Consider the following 18,854-nt stretch of genomic DNA (forward strand, 5'->3'; position numbering starts at 1 on the left):
CTATCTACTTGTAATAGATGTTCCAACAAGTAGTTAAATCATAAACTCAGTTTGGACTAAAATACAGTAATATTACCTGAAATATAACAAATAAATTAATATAGTGAAACACAGGGCGTGTTTCTCTGTTGTTGTTTTGTAATATAGATGCGTATGTCTATCCATACAGTTAATCAAAGTTAATACAAAAATAAGAACGTGAATCTAGTTCAAGTGGAATAAATGGATTGTAACAATTTCTCAGCTGACATATTTCGACCGACACAAATATTTTTTTCTTTAGAATAAGCAAAATATTGTGATGCTTAGTTTCATTAGAACAAATGGAGTGTAATGTTTTCTCAGCTACCAAGCTACATTAAAATATTAATATTTAAATCTGTAATCACCCAATAGATCATCAATAAGTCATCATCATACTTATAACAATAGTTGTGATAGTATTACCAAAGCTATTTATATAAGCATGATCATAAGTTGAGTTTTAGCTTCTTTAAATAACAATTATTCCACAATACAGATTTTATCAAATGCTTCATCACTCGGTAAAATTTCAACTACTCACCGCATCTACAAAAACGTCTCCTACTTTCTGTTTGGTATCCCAGTTGGCCAGGCGCTGTCGAAGCATCTCCAAAAAACTCTCGTGATGTACGAGAATTTCCGGTATTTGGTGAAAAATTTCATCGACAAGGTATGGATCCACAATCCCCGCGTTCTCTGGACTTTTTAAAGGTTTCATATATTTCTAAAATAAAGAAACAACCGTATTAAAATGTCACATCAGCTAAATACATGGGAATTAATCGTTTACTATTTTTATGCATAAGAACATTAATGTTGTATGTCAGTTTCATAATCATTCTGAGTTTAGGCCAGGCGTTAGTTTGGTTTGATTTGAAATTCGCGCAAAGCTACACGAGGGCTATCTGACAAGCCGTCCCTAATTTAGCAATTTAAGACCAGAGGAAAGGCAGTTAGTCACCACCGTCCATCGCCAACTCTTGAGCTACTCTTTTACCAAAGAATAGTTGGATTGAACGTAACATTATAACGCTCCCACGGCTGAAAGGGCGAACATGTTTGTTGTGATTGGGATTCGAACCCACGACCCTCAGTTTACGAGTCGAATGCCTTAGCCACCTGGCCATTGACTTTGACATTGTTAGTTTTTAGAGAGAGTCGAGCTCCGGATTTTAGCGCTGTTGTAGGTCCATAAACTTAGAGCTGTCCTACTTCAGCGTTAAGAATGAAAATTAGTGTGGGGTATTGTGTCATTAAATGAATGAGCCATAGCGTTGATGGAAACTAGTGTTATGAATACGACGCATACGAACGTTAATGATATAATTATTAGATTAAGAGGTATTAGTGGTATATCACTATATAAATGTGGTTAAGTATTATAATCTTTATTATAGACGCACCTTACTGATATCATTATTAATATAAATATTAACATTAAAGATTAGCACGCCGAGTTATAGATCGGATAGTTCAAGGTACGAGACGCGATATCGTTGAAAACGCTCCGTAACTTCTTTATGGAAACGTTACAAAAATGACAGTCAATCCTGTTAATTGGTTTAAATAATTACACAAAGACACTGTGATAGTGAGTGCTTTCTCTCTGGCCAGTAGTTCACAATTAATGATGGCTTTACCTGGATTGTAGGGGCTTTGGGATGGTAGTTAAGCCCACGTCCACACGAGGTTCCATTCAGTTTGAAAATGTAAATTTCAATTACTTTGATTTTTGTACTAACTCGGTCTGAAACTAGTTTATCGTCGGTTTGTGAGCAGATTATACAATGATTACAATACACGCACACTTAAGTATTGATTGCTATATGAATAAACAGTATTATTAATTATTATGAAGATTATTAAAAAATGGCAAAGTGTAAACTTAATTAGATAAAGACAGTTGAGACTTAAAGCAATTTAAATACAGCTAATTAATTAATGAAAGCAATTATTTACAACAAACTGACTGCAAAAAATGTAAAATTAATTCGCAATGTTATTCGAAATTATTTTAATCATTGCATTATATCTAGCAGGATTTGATTAAATTATATGTAAATAAAAAAAGTAGCGGGTATTCATATAACGTATAAACACACCAGCAGTTGCTATTAAAATACACACAACTTAATTAAATCACCGCTACCCGAATCATATATCTCTAGGTGTTCCCAATGTTTGTTGCTTAAAATGAGATTTGATTTTTATCTTTCTGAATGAGTAATGTGGGGCGGGCGTGGCACAGTGAATCGCGTGCCTGTCTGCGGATCCGTGGGTTTTTGTGTTCGTGTTCGGTTGCTATGACAATTTGCTACCTTTCTACGCTGATTTGATTATGTTGAAAAACAAACGGCATTCTTTGGTGCGACAGGAAACCATACGAACTGCCTGAAGAATACAAGGGTTTTGTTCGAGGGCAATTAGAAAAAAAAAACACAAAAAAATACGTTAAATGTAAATAAGTTTGGCACACAAAGTGACATAGTATAAACAGAAAAGATTTAATTGTGAGTGCCAGTTAACGTTTGTGTCATCGCATAAAACAGTTAAAAAAGAATGAAAATTTGTAACATCGTATGCATGACAAGACAAACATCTTGTGATGAAATTATATTTTTCCTTTCATTGTCATGCACAACAGACACCTGATGAGCAGCCACGTAACCGCAAGTGCAAGTTATTGCTCATTTATCCTTGTCACGTATGTATACAGTAACAAAGTTATCACATTTGCACGTGAATCCCAGGATGAATCAATCTGCCAAAAAATGTTTTATTGATAGAGAGACTTACAATATTAAAAAGTACATAACAAATTTCTAAATAATTCAAAAACGTGGGTTCCTTTAAAAAAAAATAACTAGGTAGAATAGCTTACCCACGTTTCATTAACTTAATTAACGCATAAAACAATAAACTGTTAATTAAAATTAAACAGAAACCGATAAACGTAATCTATTGAGAAAAGGCTAATCGTCTCAATAACATTCTATTTAATCTTTCGAATTTTGTTTAAAATTAAGTAAAAGAGAAAGTGTTTGGAATTACACCTTTAAAAGTAAAATATAAAGAATATTTGTTGTCTTTAAAAAATTATTACAACAAGTTTCAAAACATAAAATATAGAATGATGGTAGTGAATTATTTGATAGTATTGGTACTCAAAGTAAGTAGAATAGGCTTAACATTATTCTAAACTGTATAATCTTAGTAAAGAGCTGATACAGAGTTGAAATAGCTGCCTTCCTTCTAGCCTTACACTACTAAATTAAGGACGGCTAGCGCAGACAGCCCTTGTGTAGCTTTGCATGAAGTTCAAAACAAACAAACCCACAGGTGAACCCTAGTTTATATTAAAGATAAATACAATAATGAGTTAGTTGTTTTTTGGTTAAATGTTCGAAATTACACTACTTGTAAATACGAAGTTAAAACCAGCTTTTAATTTTTAAACGAAATGAAAAAAAAATTCAGTTTTGTAAGAATATCTAGTGCACAAGGTTTGGTGTGAAATCTTTGTACATTCATATATCTAAAGAAGAGACTATACAGATAACTGTGTAAAATATTTGTACACTAATATATCTGAATATACCATACAGATAACAGTGTGTAATATTTGTACACTAACATATCTAAATATACCATACAGATAACAGTGTGAAATATCTGTACACTAACATATCTAAATATACCATACAGACAACAGTGTGAAATATTTGTACACTAGCATATCTAAATATACCATACAGATAACAGTGTGAAATATTTGTACACTAACATATCTAAATATACCATACAGATAACAGTGTGAAATATTTGTGCAGTAATATACCGAAATACTATATAGTTAACAGCTGACATATTATATGGAATTTACACAATATTTTTAAATAATGCATTTAAGAAGGTCTTACAGTTTGCTATTAAGAACTCACATTTTTTATTTTATATCAATATTTATGTTAAAGCTGATGGAACAACAACAGAATCAGGTTAGCGTCATGTTTTGAGAATTTGTTACTTTACTATCATGAAATGCAGCGATTGGAAAATTGCCTGCTGAACTACTGAAAATATGCTGATAGCATAGATTTCATGTTAAATTATTTCTAACATGGAACTCAGTTTATATAATATTTTTAAAATCAACATAAAAATAGAAGATTTACTGTAGAACACTAAAAAATGACAAAATATTTTCTTATTACTAGTGCATACTTACAACAATAATACTGAATAATGTGAAATGTAGAAGAAGACGTGGGTTCAACTGATTGTTTGTTTTTGAATTTCGCGGAACGTTACACGAGGGCTATCTGAACTAGCTTTTGCAGTGTAAGACTAGAGGGAGGGAGGCAGATAGTCATCACCATCCACCGCCAACTCTTGGGCTACTCTTTTACCAAAAAATAATAGGATTAACCGTCACGTTATAACGCCCCCACGGCTGGAAGGGCGAGGATGGTTAGTGCGACGGGGATTCGAACCCGCAACCCTCAGATTACAAGTCGACCGCCTTAACCCACGCGGCCATGCCGGACCTCTGGGTTGAATTGAATGTATACTAAAAGAAGGCATGGGTTTGTGTACCTTAATTTGATTAGTTGGACTTCAAAGCTTAATGAAAGAAATCTGTTTAAAATTCAATCATTGTGTCTATGAAATAGTTAATGAGTATACATAGAGTGATAAAGAATGAAATAATTTCTAAATAAGTATGTTTTCAAAACAGTATAACTGGAACATCATACACAATTACTTAGACGCAGTTAATAGTTTTAAATAAGATTTAATATTCCAAGACACAATATCTATAATATACTAGTGTACGTATTAAAAAGAGGAGGTATGTCATAAAAATTTATCTCCAAGTTTCTTTAAGATCGCATTTCAAACTTCAAATACAGTGCAAAATTTTTAGGTATGTGAATTTAAAAATATTAGATGTAAAATTAGATATATTAGTTCACCTACTTGGAGTTTCGAAACTTACATAAAGGGACACGTTATCTGAGTGAAACCGCTAAATAAAGTATACATGATTGTGTGCTTGGTAAACTGTGTTTAACATTCTTCTCAGATCATGTGACGAGAATTGGTTTCATTTGCTGTTTGATAGCGCAAAGCAACTGCGCATGACGAGGAGAGTTTACTTTTAAAGATATATTGTTGGTGGTTTATTATCGAAAAACACTCTGTCCACTACAGAGAATCGAATCCGTGATTTTAGTGTTGTAAGCCCATATATTTACTACTGATTCATCTGTTGTCGATCAACAGTTAGCGTGAAGTCATAGGTGAAAAGAGTGCGAGCAGAAGGTTGGTTCACCAACTAAAGTGCCACCAAGGAAACAATGATTACTCTTTCGGCGAACCAGACTATGTGAAATATCTCAAAATCTCGTTAAATAAGCAAAACACAGTTACTCGTACAATGGAAAAAACAGATTTATCCATCCATTACGCCTTAGACGACAGTTAGCTGTCGATTCTGACTTGCTTCAAGCATAGCATACCTGCTTCGAGATCACATCAGATGTTAACAGTCACAGGTGAATCCTGTATCCCTGTAAAAAAATAAACTTTCAAAGGTCGGCCTGTACGAAAGACATAAGACAGTTTCCAAAGGAGCAAACAACTCCTCAAACGAAACAGCTCAACAATCTTTTCGCAAATGAATTATGCTTGACCTTTAGCCAACAACGGGTAGATACTTATCTGATAAGAATTTGAAAGATATCCAACCTTCGGCTTCTTCACGTAAGAACGTGAAACATATATCAGTGGAAAAAGATTGGTGTGCAAGTGAATAAGTCCCTTTGTATTGCACACAGTACTTAATAAAGCGTGTGTGTTTTCTTATAGCAAAGCAACATCGGGATATCTGTTAAGTCTACCGAGGAAGTAAAGTGAGATCCTCAGTGCATTGTAAATACGTTGGTTCTGAGTGCAAGACATACGAGATCCTTAAACCTGATTATTAATATTATACTGCGATTGCGCACTGACAAATGTTCTGAGAGAGGACTACATTGGTGGAGGAGAACCTATGATTTCGCCAGAGATAAATTTCTATAGCATGTAAATCAATCGATCGTTTTTACAAACATAAAGCACTTCAAAATGAAATGAATAAAAAATAAAAATATATCATTATCATTGTAAACCTTATTGTTATGAATCGAAAATTATAAAATTTTAGCATTATTTTTAAATTAACAACTTAATTTTCAACTTTAAAGAGAACCTATTAGAAAGTTTTATGAGTAGATTAAAAATACGTTTTATTTGTTAATATTTACTGACCAAACGGTTTTCAGATTTCGATTGCACATACTTATACGTGCATAAAAAGAAGTTATTTTACTTTATTTTAAACTTATCAGTTCATCTTTGTTATTTTTAATAAGAATGTATCTTATCTATTCCAATTGTGGTATTAATATTAAAATATTTTTTTTATTCATCTTTCTCCTATAATGTCTGTGACCCTTCAAATTCCAACCTGAGTATTAAATGTATGCGTGTGTGATATATATATATATGCTTTTTTTCCATATACCTAGACAATACATATGCATGTGTGTGTGAAAGAGAGAAAGAACGATCACTCGTGAGAGGGTATTTTCGAAAATTACAGATAATATACACCTTGAAGTTCGGAACTCGAAGACCTGACATCCGCCCAGTTATTATCAAATATTTTAGAATTCGTCTATGCAATTGCAGGAGTCACGTGACACAACTTAATAAATCCCGAAGAAAGTATTAACGTTCGATGCATTCGTGGTACAGTTGTTGTTGTTGTTTCTTTTGGATGCATAAACTAATTAAACTGCACTATGCTTTATGGTTGTGTCCAGATCGCAGTAGGATTTGAAATTATTAATCTTGAAGCTCTATGTTCTTCTAAGGAATGATATAGTGTGGTAGTTATCTTTAAAATATAATTCAATGACACGTGATCTTGTTCTCCAGCCAGGTCTCGAACCTCTGCAGCAATCAACGATTTGGACACGACTTCGAGGATCATTGTTCTTTGACCTTATTTATGAACTTGCACCTAATCACACCTTTTGATTAATGGGCAATCTCAATGTAAACTAGTAAGGTATTATGAACACTACTAATGTTATTTGGAAATGTTGGACGTTTGTCATAAATGGGGAAGCAGTGAACTTACTCTACGGTTATTGATTTTTCTATTTCCCAAGCTTTCGGTCCTAATTCACTACAGGTGAACTCACGTGTACGGTGTATAAAATGCCGAGGACACTGAATGGTAATTAGGCCAGAAGCTTAGGAAATAAAAAATAAAATAGCTTTGAACGTTTACTGAGTTATTTATTTCAAAATTTTTTCCACTTTATGAACCTGGTGTCAAATTTAATGAGTGATTTTTAGGGAAATCTTCGTCGTTGTTTGCTTTCAAATATTGACAGATCGGATTTTTATATATAATTCAAAAGCTAGGTACTGTTTATTCTGACTTCTAACAATCACATGTCTGGATGTGTATCAGCCTATTACACATTTAATTACTTAAATATGCAGGATTAAAGAGATTTAACAAAAATTCGAATCCCAATTACACTAAACATGCTCGTCCTTTCAGCTGTGGGGGCGTTATAATGTTACTAGCAATCCCACTATTCGTCGGTAAAAGAGTAGTCCAAGAGTTGGCGGCAGGTGGTGATGACTTGTTGCCTTCTAATCTTACACTACGAAATTAGGAACAGCTAGCGCAAGTAGCCCTCGTGTAGTACCAAACATGCTCGCCCTTTCAGCCGTGAGGGCGTTATAACGTGACTGGCAATCCCACTATTCGTCGGTAAAAGAATAGTCCAAGAGTTGACGGTAGGTGGTGATGACTTGCTGCTTTCCCTCTTGTCGTACACTGCTAAATTAGCGACGGCTAGCGCAATAGCCCTCGTGTAGCTTTGCGCAAAAAAAAAACAACTTAAGCACATTATTACTTTTAGCATTACGCCACCATAATTACTTTCAGCATTGTCCCCCAATTCGTCAACGATAAGTTTACAGACTTACAGTGTGATAATCTTAAGTTCGATTCATCGCACAGAGCATATAGCCATTGTGTAGCTTTATGCAAAACAAAAAAACTGTTCAACTGATAATATCTGAACGCAATTTTGAATTCACTTGAAATCCTGTTTTCTTTATGGTTAAAACGTTAGTTAAGAAAAATTATAAATTCACGAAAACACTCTTAACAATTTATGAATACAAGATTTCTATACAGTTGTTTCGTATGTTTATAGAATATTTAAAAATATACCCAAAGCTAACTTACTTAGATATATATATTGTGTCGCCCCCTAGTGGCACAGCGGTGTGTAGAATATTTTAATGTCTCGATTACTTTTCTTTCACAAATCCATCCTATCAACTTAAAGTTATTGTTGAAATGGTAACGACAGTCTACGTCACCAATAATAAAGACAACTCTAATCTTTTTCGTTTTTTAACTATTTACTGTTTTTTCATGAGTGCACTGTCTTCTACCCATTCACCCAATTATCTCGAGAAAGCTTTAGGCCTTTGCAATAAATAACAGTCCCTAGCGTCCGCCATAACGAAAATGAAACGATCAGAGATACTTTAAATGTAAAGCCATTAGTAAAAATAACCGTGTGCCTAAAAAAATGATAATAATAAGTGTTATTCATGTGCAGAAGCCGTATTGAATAATAAGTGTATGACGAAATATTATATTAGATATAGTAGTGCAGAGAACGTCTTAAAGTAAATTAAGACAATATACCCATATAAACATTTAAATATTCCAACTGACGGTACGAATATTGAGTCCTAAGTTTTATCATCTAAGTTCTTCGTGCGTTACCGTTTAATCTTCCACATACGAGGATTGTTCGTTTGTTTTTGAATTTCGCACAAAGCTACTCGAGGGCTATCTGTGCTAGCCGTCGCTAATTTAGCAGTGTAAGACTAGAGGGAAGGCGGCTAGTCATCACCACCCACCGCCAACTCTTGGGCTACTCTTTTACCAACGAATAATGGGATTGACCGAACGTTACAACGCCCCCACGGCTGAAAGGGCGAGCACGTTTGGCGCGACCGGGATGCGAACCCGCGACCCTCAGATTACGAGTCGCACGCCTTAACACGCTTGGCCATGCCGGACCAGTAATGTAGAAAAAGAAAGAACCTTGTTGACGGGTTCTGTTTTAACAGCTTTTTTCTTTTCGGTTTGTGTGTTTTGTATTTCGCGCAAAGCTATATGAGGGCTATTGCGCTAGCCGTCCCTAATTTAGCAGTGTAAGACTAGAGGGAAGACAGCTAGTCATCACCACCCACCGCCAACTCTTGAGCTACTCTTTTACCAACGAATAGTGGGATTGACCGTCAAAGTATGACGTCCCCACGGCTGAAAGGGCGAGCATTTTGGTGCAACCGGGATTCGAACCCGCGACCCTCCGATTACGAGTCGAACGCCTTAACACGCTTGGCCATACCGGGCCATTTCTTTTCGGGACAAAGTACAGAAATATTCCTTCACAGTAATGTGAGAAAATTAAAAAAAACTAAATAGATCTTTCGTATGTTTACGTATTTTGTCTTTTACCAAAGTAAAATAATCTAGAGTTGCAAATATGATAGTTTTTTCGTGAAGCTTATTTGTGGTTCTTAATATTACGTAAACAGTTTGTTGTTTTTTTTATTCGAAGTTTGGGAAGCTTGTATTTGATGTTATTTTTTTAGTGCAGTGCGTACACTAAAAACAAACAATAGTTACTTGTAAGGAGGCCAAAATGCGGTTAATTTATCACTTCTCTTCCAAACAAAACTAAACAAATTACTGTTACAACGCTCTCTTATATGTACTGTTACAACGCTCTCTTATATGTACTGTTACAACGCTCTCTTATATGTACTGTTACAACGCTCTCTTATATGTATCACTGATACGAACTTTCTTTCTCAAATGCTTTTGTAACATTACACTTAGAAAACTTTCTTGGAGCAGTTGCAGTGTTGTAAAACACCTCCTCTAGGAAACACCTACAAAAAAAAACAACAACTCTTAAGACATCACCGTAATGAGAAGATATTTTAAAACACCACTACAGATAGATAATCATATTAGGAAAATAATTACGATAAGATAAATGTTCCTACAAAATCACTACAGTGAAAGAACCTTCTTGAGAGAACCACCACAACTAGAACAATGTCTCAAGAGCATCAGTACATAAAACAATCTTAAAGTGATTAGTCACATAAGAGCAACTCTTAAAACATTACTAAAATGAAAGAACCTTCTAAAGAGAATCCCCACGGTGAGAACAATGTCTCTAAAACATCACTACGAACAAAGAACCTTCCCAATGAAATCACTTGCAGTAAGATAATAAAGAACCTTTTTAAGGGGATTAAAACCGTAATACTGTGACATCACTGCAGTGAGGGAATCTTCTTAGGAGAATTACCACGGTGAGAACAACCTAAAGTATCACCAGAGACATACAGATATAAGAATCGCTACACATGAACAACGACACAAAAGCAGCACCAAGATGACATTTCCTCAAGACCATAGGGCTATCTTGCATTAATTCGCGTTACATGTGAATTTGTTTGTTCATCCGCGATCTACTCCCATAGTCATGGAACTATTCTGACCAAACTTGGCAGGCGTGTTTGGGGTAGCCTGCGGGACTAAGGCTATTAAAATGCTCCAGGAAGGCCACGAAGGCATTATGGGTCTTCGAGTAGGTTTGTAGGGTCGCTGAACTAGAGACTGGCATCTGCTTTTGTGTTAGTGGATCCACTCGAGATTCGAGAGCGCCAGTTTTGAAACTGTGTTCACACTTCCACACACACACTAACTGAAACAAATTTACCAAACGTTCTCAGGTACCAAGGACGGGTGTTTTTGTTGGGTCTTTTTTTTTTAGTATGGATCCTCCATGAGGAAGCTATAGAAGAATTTTGGGACAGCGAATGAGCTTGATTTAAAGTTTCTGTGAATCATAAAAGAACCTTTGAACCCGCAGTGGAAGAGCGCTGATATTCTGAGCTATTTAATACAATGATAGCAGTATCTCAAAACTATCATTATAGAGAGAACAACTTCTCAATGCTCAATAGCATCATTTCAATCAGAGTCTTCACGCTTAAGAACATCGCTAATGAAAACACAATTTCCGGAGAACATCACTACCCTTGGAGAATTCCACTCAACATTTCTACTGCTTTTCGTGTTTGATTGTGGTATAAACAACCACCTTTCTTACGCACTACCCCAATACAGTGAGCTTTGTTTCTGCATTCGCCTTTTTTACCTTTCTTCAGGTCTCAAAACCTTTCCTCTGTTTTCTGGCAAACAACTAAAGAAAAACCAATCACAGCTAAAGAACCTTGATAGTTAAACAAAGAATAGTAAAAAAAAAAGACTAAATTAACACGAAGGACAATCTGTTAATTGAAAAAGAGCATTAACACCCACATTTATCATTAGAATATCAATGATTAAAACTCTGGGCTTACGATTAAACACAGATTATTCATACTTAAGTATAACTCTCTATAGAAGCGACTCAGTTGCTCAGCGGGTAAGTTTGAGAGCTTGTAAGAACGTTTATGTTGGGCACAGCACAAATGTCGTTTTGTATATCTCTGCGTTTAAACACAAACAAACATTTTGGAACATCGAGAATAACAGCCTGGGCTGTGGATCGGAAAAATATATCTATTGAGGCTCGTGGTGCTCCGTAAAACGTCAAAGCTAACTATCTGGACTTTGGACCGAACATTAATAGTTACGCTTGTAATTAACTTTGAAACATTAAAATCCAAACAGTCTGAAATATATACCAAGAGTTCACAAGTTATTTATTCATCATCATAGTTCTCTTCAGAAGATCAAAATCCAAACAGTCTGAAGTTTGTTTGAAACAGGATTTTCATGCTTATAACTCTAATATTGGCCCGGCATGGCCAGGTGGATTAAGGTGTTCGACTAGTAATCTGAGGGTCGCGGGTTCAAATCCCCGTCACACCAAACTTGCTCGCCCTTTCAGCCGTGGGAGCGTTATAATGTGACGGTCAATCCCATTATTCGTTGGTAAAAGAGTAGCCCAAGAGTTGGCGGTGGGTGGTGATGACTAGCTGTCTTCCCTCTAGTCTTATACTGCTAAATTAGAGACGGCTAGCGCAGTTAGCCCTCGTGTAGCTTAGCGCGAAATTTCAAGAAATAAAAGATTTAATATCTAGAAGAGAACATAAAGAATGATCCACTGATTAAGATATAAAGAATGTGATATCCTATTTGTAGAACATATCAACCACTAAATATTTAAATAAAGTCCCAGAGATCGGGTTAGCTTTTCAACAACTGAATATAACTGAAAGAACTTTGAAAGCTTGATAATATATTTTTAACGATTAAAATATTTGGAACTTAATTCAGATGTTTTTCAGGGAAGGAATACGGCCATAAACGTACGCGAAATGAAGACAAAGAAAAAAAATGTCCAATACAAGAAACAGGAAAACGAAATACGTTATATCAAGAAGATTAAGTGTGAATTGAAGTTACTACAAAGAAAGCTAGAATCGTGTATTTTACGTTATATACGTTATACGTTATACCAAGTAGATTAGATGTGAATTAAAGTTACTATAAAGAAAGCTAGAATCGTGTATTTTACGTTATATACGTATATACGTTATATTAAGAAGACTAGATGTGAATTAAGTTACTACAAAGAAAGCTAAAATTGTGTATCTTAGGGGCTGTTGGTTCCACGAGCCTATACATTTATGAAACTTTGGCACTTGATCGAGGAATGTTCTAAACACTTACGTTCACCAGAATCTGAAGTGATTCCACATATGATTTCTCTGTATCGTACAATTCTCCTACCACGTGCGTCCGAGTATCCTATAAACAATAAAAACTTAAGTATGAACAAATATTCACAATTAAAAAAACAACATATATTAATTTTCACCACTTCATTTGTATTTCTCATAATTAATATTGTTGATCTAAAGTACCAACACTAGTTTGTGTTTATAAATTTGTAACCAGAAATAAATCTCCAAGCAACAGCTCCTAGAGTAAAAACACCTAACAACTCTACCAGTGTAAAAGGTTTAAAGTACAGCAGTAACAAACAAGATTTGAAGTGTGAAAATTTGAATTATGTTCGAATGGGAAGTGATGAACGCTCAGCGACGGGTATACGTTAACTACCATTTAACGCAAGTCTCACAAGCAGCCTCAAGTGGGTACCAAAATTAGAAATTGAACTTATGATAAAGGAATTTTAAGCCCCAAAAACCTCAAATATATATAATTATTCACTATTATCAGCATATTTGCTACGATCTGTTTCTAATGTTACAGAGTTGTATTAATTTTTATTACGTATGATAAGAACTGTTAAACAATTTATTTAATGTCATATGTTTAATTGGATGAAAAGCACACGAAATCTAATTTGATTCCTCTAATGTTGGTAACACAGGGCAGCATTCGTCACTTTATAAAAGTGCCCTGTTTATAACTCCCACGGCATTTGTAACGTATCATACAATCTTGTATCACTATACAAAACGCCCAAACATAAAGGTCACGGTAAAGGGCATTTGCTCTCGTTGGTTAAATCTTGCAAATTACCCTGGGGTATTGGAAATCTGTTAAAATAAGATACTACTGTAGAAACTGCTTAGAATTTGGAAGTTCAGTCTCACAGTGTATAATAAAAACGTTAAACAATTAATAATATTCAAGTGGGTTCCAATTACACAGCTATAGCAAAGACAGGATATAGTAAGACACGTGATATTCGAAAATGTAGCCATATTGTTGCACGATGAATGCTCCGATAAGAAAGATAAGTTAGTAAACAGTAGCCAAGAGATGGTGATGTTTATCTTTTCTCTAATTGATCATTTCCATGTTAGGGACGACTAGCTCTCCACGATGTTCTATAACAACAGAATAAATGAAAAGTCCGAAGTTAAAAGAAAAAAACTGCAAACAGTGTTTCTAATATCATCGTATAAATTCAATTCTTTAAGATCTAATCTTTCGAGAATTTGTATTTCAAACTTTGAAATATAAAGTTTGATTTGAATTTCGCGCAAAGCTACTCGAGGGCTATGTGCGCTAGCCGTCCCTAATTTAGCAGTGTAAGACTAGAGGGAAGGTAACTAGTCATCACCACCCACCGCCAATTCTTGGGCTACTCTTTTACCAACGAATAGTAGGATTGACCGTCACATAATAACGCCCCCACGGCTGAAAGTGCGAGCATGTTGTGGTGGCGCTCGGGATTCGAACCCGTGACCCTCGGATTACGAGTCAAACGCCTTAACACGCTTGGCCATGACGGATCGAAATATAAAGATGTAAAATAAAAAGTTAATATTAAAAAATAGCTTATTAGGTTTAAATTATTTTACTTCGTAAACAGAAACATGCGTATCTGAAAGCAAACTTTATTTTCTTTCACTTTTTAATTTAAAAATATAAACTATTCAGCGCATGCGCCTGTGAGAATATGAAAATTATTAGGTTTCTGTGGGAAAATGAATGGTCTATTCAGTAAAAACAAAAACCATTTAAACTTTCTCTGAACTTTAATATTTTCCTCATTATAGTCGGAAAAATAACGCTTTATTTTAACTAAAGAATAACGTTATTTTTCAGTTTATAGCACTTATCCATCTACGTGTGATGAAGTAGCTGAAACATATCGTGTTCATCATTCCAGAGAATAATTCGTTAATTATTTCTCAACGGTCAAGTGTAACCCCAGTTTAACTCACAACGCTCGAGAGCAACCCGTAACAACTCTGATATTCATACGTAACTCTCAAAACTAGTCTACGATTAATTCATAACCCAATATACGACCATCATTAACTGTCAGCGCTCACGTGTAATCCACGGTCACCTCATAACGCTCACGTGTAATTCACGATCAACTCACAACGCTCACGTGAAACCTATGATCAACTTAAAAGTATGGATACGTAAATATTGCTTAGGTAGAAAAATTAACTGCATAAAAGAAAAAACACCATCAAAGGTTTCTCCTGGAAGGAAAGGCTGATGAACGTCTGTCAAAAATGAGATTCATCAAGGAAACTCTCCAAGCAGAAATAGTAATAATGTATTTAATAATAGATATGATGCTTCCATTGAAAATGTTTCTTACAACTGAAAACTGATTGGCAATGATGATAGCCTGAATTATAATAGTTCTGAATATATATTGATATATATATAAAATAATGCTTTCATATTGATAGCTATTGTAATTGAAAGGTAAATTTATATGACGAATGTCATATAAAAGTATCTAATGAACATAAGCCACTCTTTAGAAGTAGTGAATAATGAAATAGAATATAAATAATGGCACAGAAGTTGTTCAAACTACTACACCGAAGTTGTTTAAACTACTACACAGAAGTTGTTCAAATTACTACACAGAAGTTGTTTAAACTACTATACACGAATAATGTTTCTCACGTTTTCAGTGAATAGTTTCCTTCACGCAAATATCATTATTTTAGATATCACTGTTTTCGATCTTTATGGATATTAATATTAAAAGAAAGATTAAACAGACTTTGGAGTTTAAGACTGAGCGAGTAAAAGTGGTTTCTTCATTCCCGATGTGATTGTGAGATAAGCCTTTTACCACCAGATGCTTGATTACCCAGCTGGAGCTAAAATCTTGTAAGACATCTACATGGACAATTATCTTCTTCCTTTGTTCTGCTAACAACAGTTTAACCAAAGTATATCATCTTTAATTTAAAGTTAAAGGAAACAAATAGATGGTAGAAATAAACGGTACATTTCCTAGACGTGTGCTAAGTCATATTATATAGAAACACCTCTGTGACACAGCGGTATATCTGCAGATTTCAAAGCTAGGAACTGGGTTTCGACACCAGTGTGAAGCAGAGAAAAATGGCCCACTGTGTAGCTTTGTGCTTAACTACAAATAAGTATATGGAAAAACTTTAACATTGAAAATATTTTGAGTTCTTTCTCGCTGTTTATTTAAGTCAAACACGAATATCTAATTATCAGCATCTTAAAAAGGCAACGTAACTCTGTAAATAATTTTATTCGGTAATGAAGAAGTTTGTCTATAATGTTATTTAGTTATAGATCAGGCTTGAAATGACCTGAAAATATCAGGTACATGTTATACAGAATCTAATTATACATGATATGTAAAAATTAAATGTAAATACTGTTTGGTTATAACGACCTCGTGTAACTGTTTATTCAATCTGTGAAGTCAGAAATATTTTCAACTGCGAAAATCTGTTCGAAAACAAAACAAGTTGTTTAAAACTAGTTTGAAAGCTAACTTTTGCTGTTGTTCAATCAATGGACGTGGACGCTTGGAAAACAGAATAGTAGCTGGTGAGTTCAAATGCCTTGTTTCTTTTGTTTAGTTCTTATGAAATTCGACTTTAGGACTTGTTTGTTTAGTTTTGAATATCGCGCAAAGCTACGCAAGAGCTATCTACGCCATCCATACCTTAATTAGGATTGTAGGACTAGAGGGAAAGCAGCGAGTCATTGCCATCCACCGCCAACTCTTAGGCCAATCTTTTTACTAACGAATAGTGAGATTGACCGTAACCTTATAACGCCCCCACGACTGAGAGGGCGAACATGTTTGGTGTAACAGGGATTCGAACCCGCAGCCTTTATGAGATTTATGTAATTCAAAAATTGTTAACTACTATTAATTATAAAGAATAGGTAAGAATGAAAACATACAAAAGTACTTTGTGAAAATATAAAATGTTGTTTGTTTTTAGTTATGTTTTAACCCAATGAAATTGTTACTTAAATTCATTCGGAAAGAACAAATGGTAGGTAAACAAATAATTAATATGGAATGTCTGTAGTAGCATGGGAACCTCACAACTTATATTTAAATGTATTTGAACTACAAAACCAGATATATTGATACATTTCTTACGTACTTATATCAAACTTCATGCAGTTAGTTTTTTTCATAGAAAGTTTCGAACAAAGCTACTGTTTGGTGTAACAGGGATTCGAACCCGCAGCCTTTATGAGATTTATGTAATTCAAAAATTGTTAACTACTATTAATTATAAAGAATAGGTAAGAATGAAAACATACAAAAGTACTTTGTGAAAATATAAAATGTTGTTTGTTTTTAGTTATGTTTTAACCCAATGAAATTGTTACTTAAATTCATTCGGAAAGAACAAATGGTAGGTAAACAAATAATTAATATGGAATGTCTGTAGTAGCATGGGAACCTCACAACTTATATTTAGATGTATTTGAACTACAAAACCAGATATATTGATACATTTCTTACGTACTTATATCAAACTTCATGCAGTTAGTTTTTTCATAGAAAGTTTCGAACAAAGCTACTTAAGGTCTATCAGCGCAAAGTCATCCCAGTTTTGATTGATGGCTGGAGGGAAGGCAACTAATCAACAGCATCCATCGCCAGCCATCGAATTGCTCTTGTGTGAACGAATAATAGAATTTGTCAGAGCATTTTCATAACGCGTCCATCCACGACCCCAGTATTCGGAGCGCGCTTTTAGAACAACGATCACGGATCGTGCAGCTTCGGTTTCAAGCTCTAGATAAATTACTTTTGAGCTTTTGTTAAAACTGTGGTAATGAATTAGGAAATTTCAAAATTTCACTTGTATTTGTGTTAACACCCAAGCCAGTATGGGTCCAGTTTTCTATTTTCGTTTCGCTCATATTTATGAAATAAAATGCGACATACCAATAACATGTATTCTCTGCTGCGTATTAGGAATGCTTCCGCATTTCCAGAATCGTTTCGTGTTCCCTACGCTAAATATGGTGCGTGAATTTGTAAACAAAATAGCGTTCAGTGTCCATTTTGCGAAACGCACGTTTAGTCTGTGTACGATGCACGAGTTCCTTGAATCAAAATTGTTCAATGTTCGTTTTACGAAATTCAAGTTTAGTCTGCGAACGATTTTCAGGGCTGGGATAACCTGTTTCTGATTAAAATCATTTATGATCAGTTTTGATCGATAAACGCCGTCAATTATACTACAGTTTAATTGAACAGATGTCATGACAAAAATTCATTAAATGGTGACCTGACCTTAAGTTATTACCTTTGCTATGATTTATTGGCTTTATACTGAAAACGTTGTCTCAATATACACATTTTTATCTCGGATTTTTGATAAAGTAGGTCACAACCTACTGTAAAAAAACAAAAACATATGATTTGACTACAGCGTGTGTTTTGTAAGATTCCTTTCACCTATTATTTTGTTGTCTTCTATGACTTGACCTTTCCAGTCCACATTATAGGTTAACAGCAAGTAATTTCGGTGACACAATCATCACAGGATTGTTTACAAATAATTGGAGTTTCATTTCTTGAACTTTTCACGTTGCCTTTCGAAAGATGTTCATAACTATAGAAAGAAAATAACTTCATTACATATATAGTTCTCCATAGCTTGCAGCGGTGACATAAAGAAAAATAAAGGGGAGCACGTGTGTGCATAATGTAATTACAACATGATTTCAACTTGGAAAAATTCTGCATTATGCACATGTTACAACCTAAACAATGGAGGTGACGACACTGAGTTTTTGTCTTTAATTCTTTCAGAGCAAATCCACGATGGGTTATCTACTTTATCCACCGCGGATAATCCAACCGCGAAGTTTAGCGTTGTGAGTCCGTAGAATTACCACTGTCCCGCCGTCGAACGAGTAGTTGTCACCTGTCGTGTTTGGTTTTCGTTAA

General features: G+C 34.7%; 1 protein-coding gene across 1 annotated transcript in view; it reads right to left on the reverse strand.

Annotated features, from left to right (window-relative positions):
* The window catches only part of LOC143251577 (uncharacterized), a 244,805-nt gene that overhangs the window by 100,496 nt on the left and 125,455 nt on the right, over window positions 1-18,854 (reverse strand). Inside the window, exons 2-3 of the mRNA XM_076502849.1 lie at window positions 12,881-12,958; window positions 566-748 (exon numbers count right to left, since the gene is read on the reverse strand). Of these exons, the coding sequence (XP_076358964.1) occupies window positions 566-748; window positions 12,881-12,958 (261 nt within the window). The remainder of the gene's footprint in view (window positions 1-565; window positions 749-12,880; window positions 12,959-18,854) is intronic.

Source organism: Tachypleus tridentatus, chromosome 6, assembly GCF_004210375.1.
Source record: "Tachypleus tridentatus isolate NWPU-2018 chromosome 6, ASM421037v1, whole genome shotgun sequence".
Classification (NCBI taxonomy): Eukaryota; Metazoa; Arthropoda; class Merostomata; order Xiphosura; family Limulidae; genus Tachypleus; species Tachypleus tridentatus.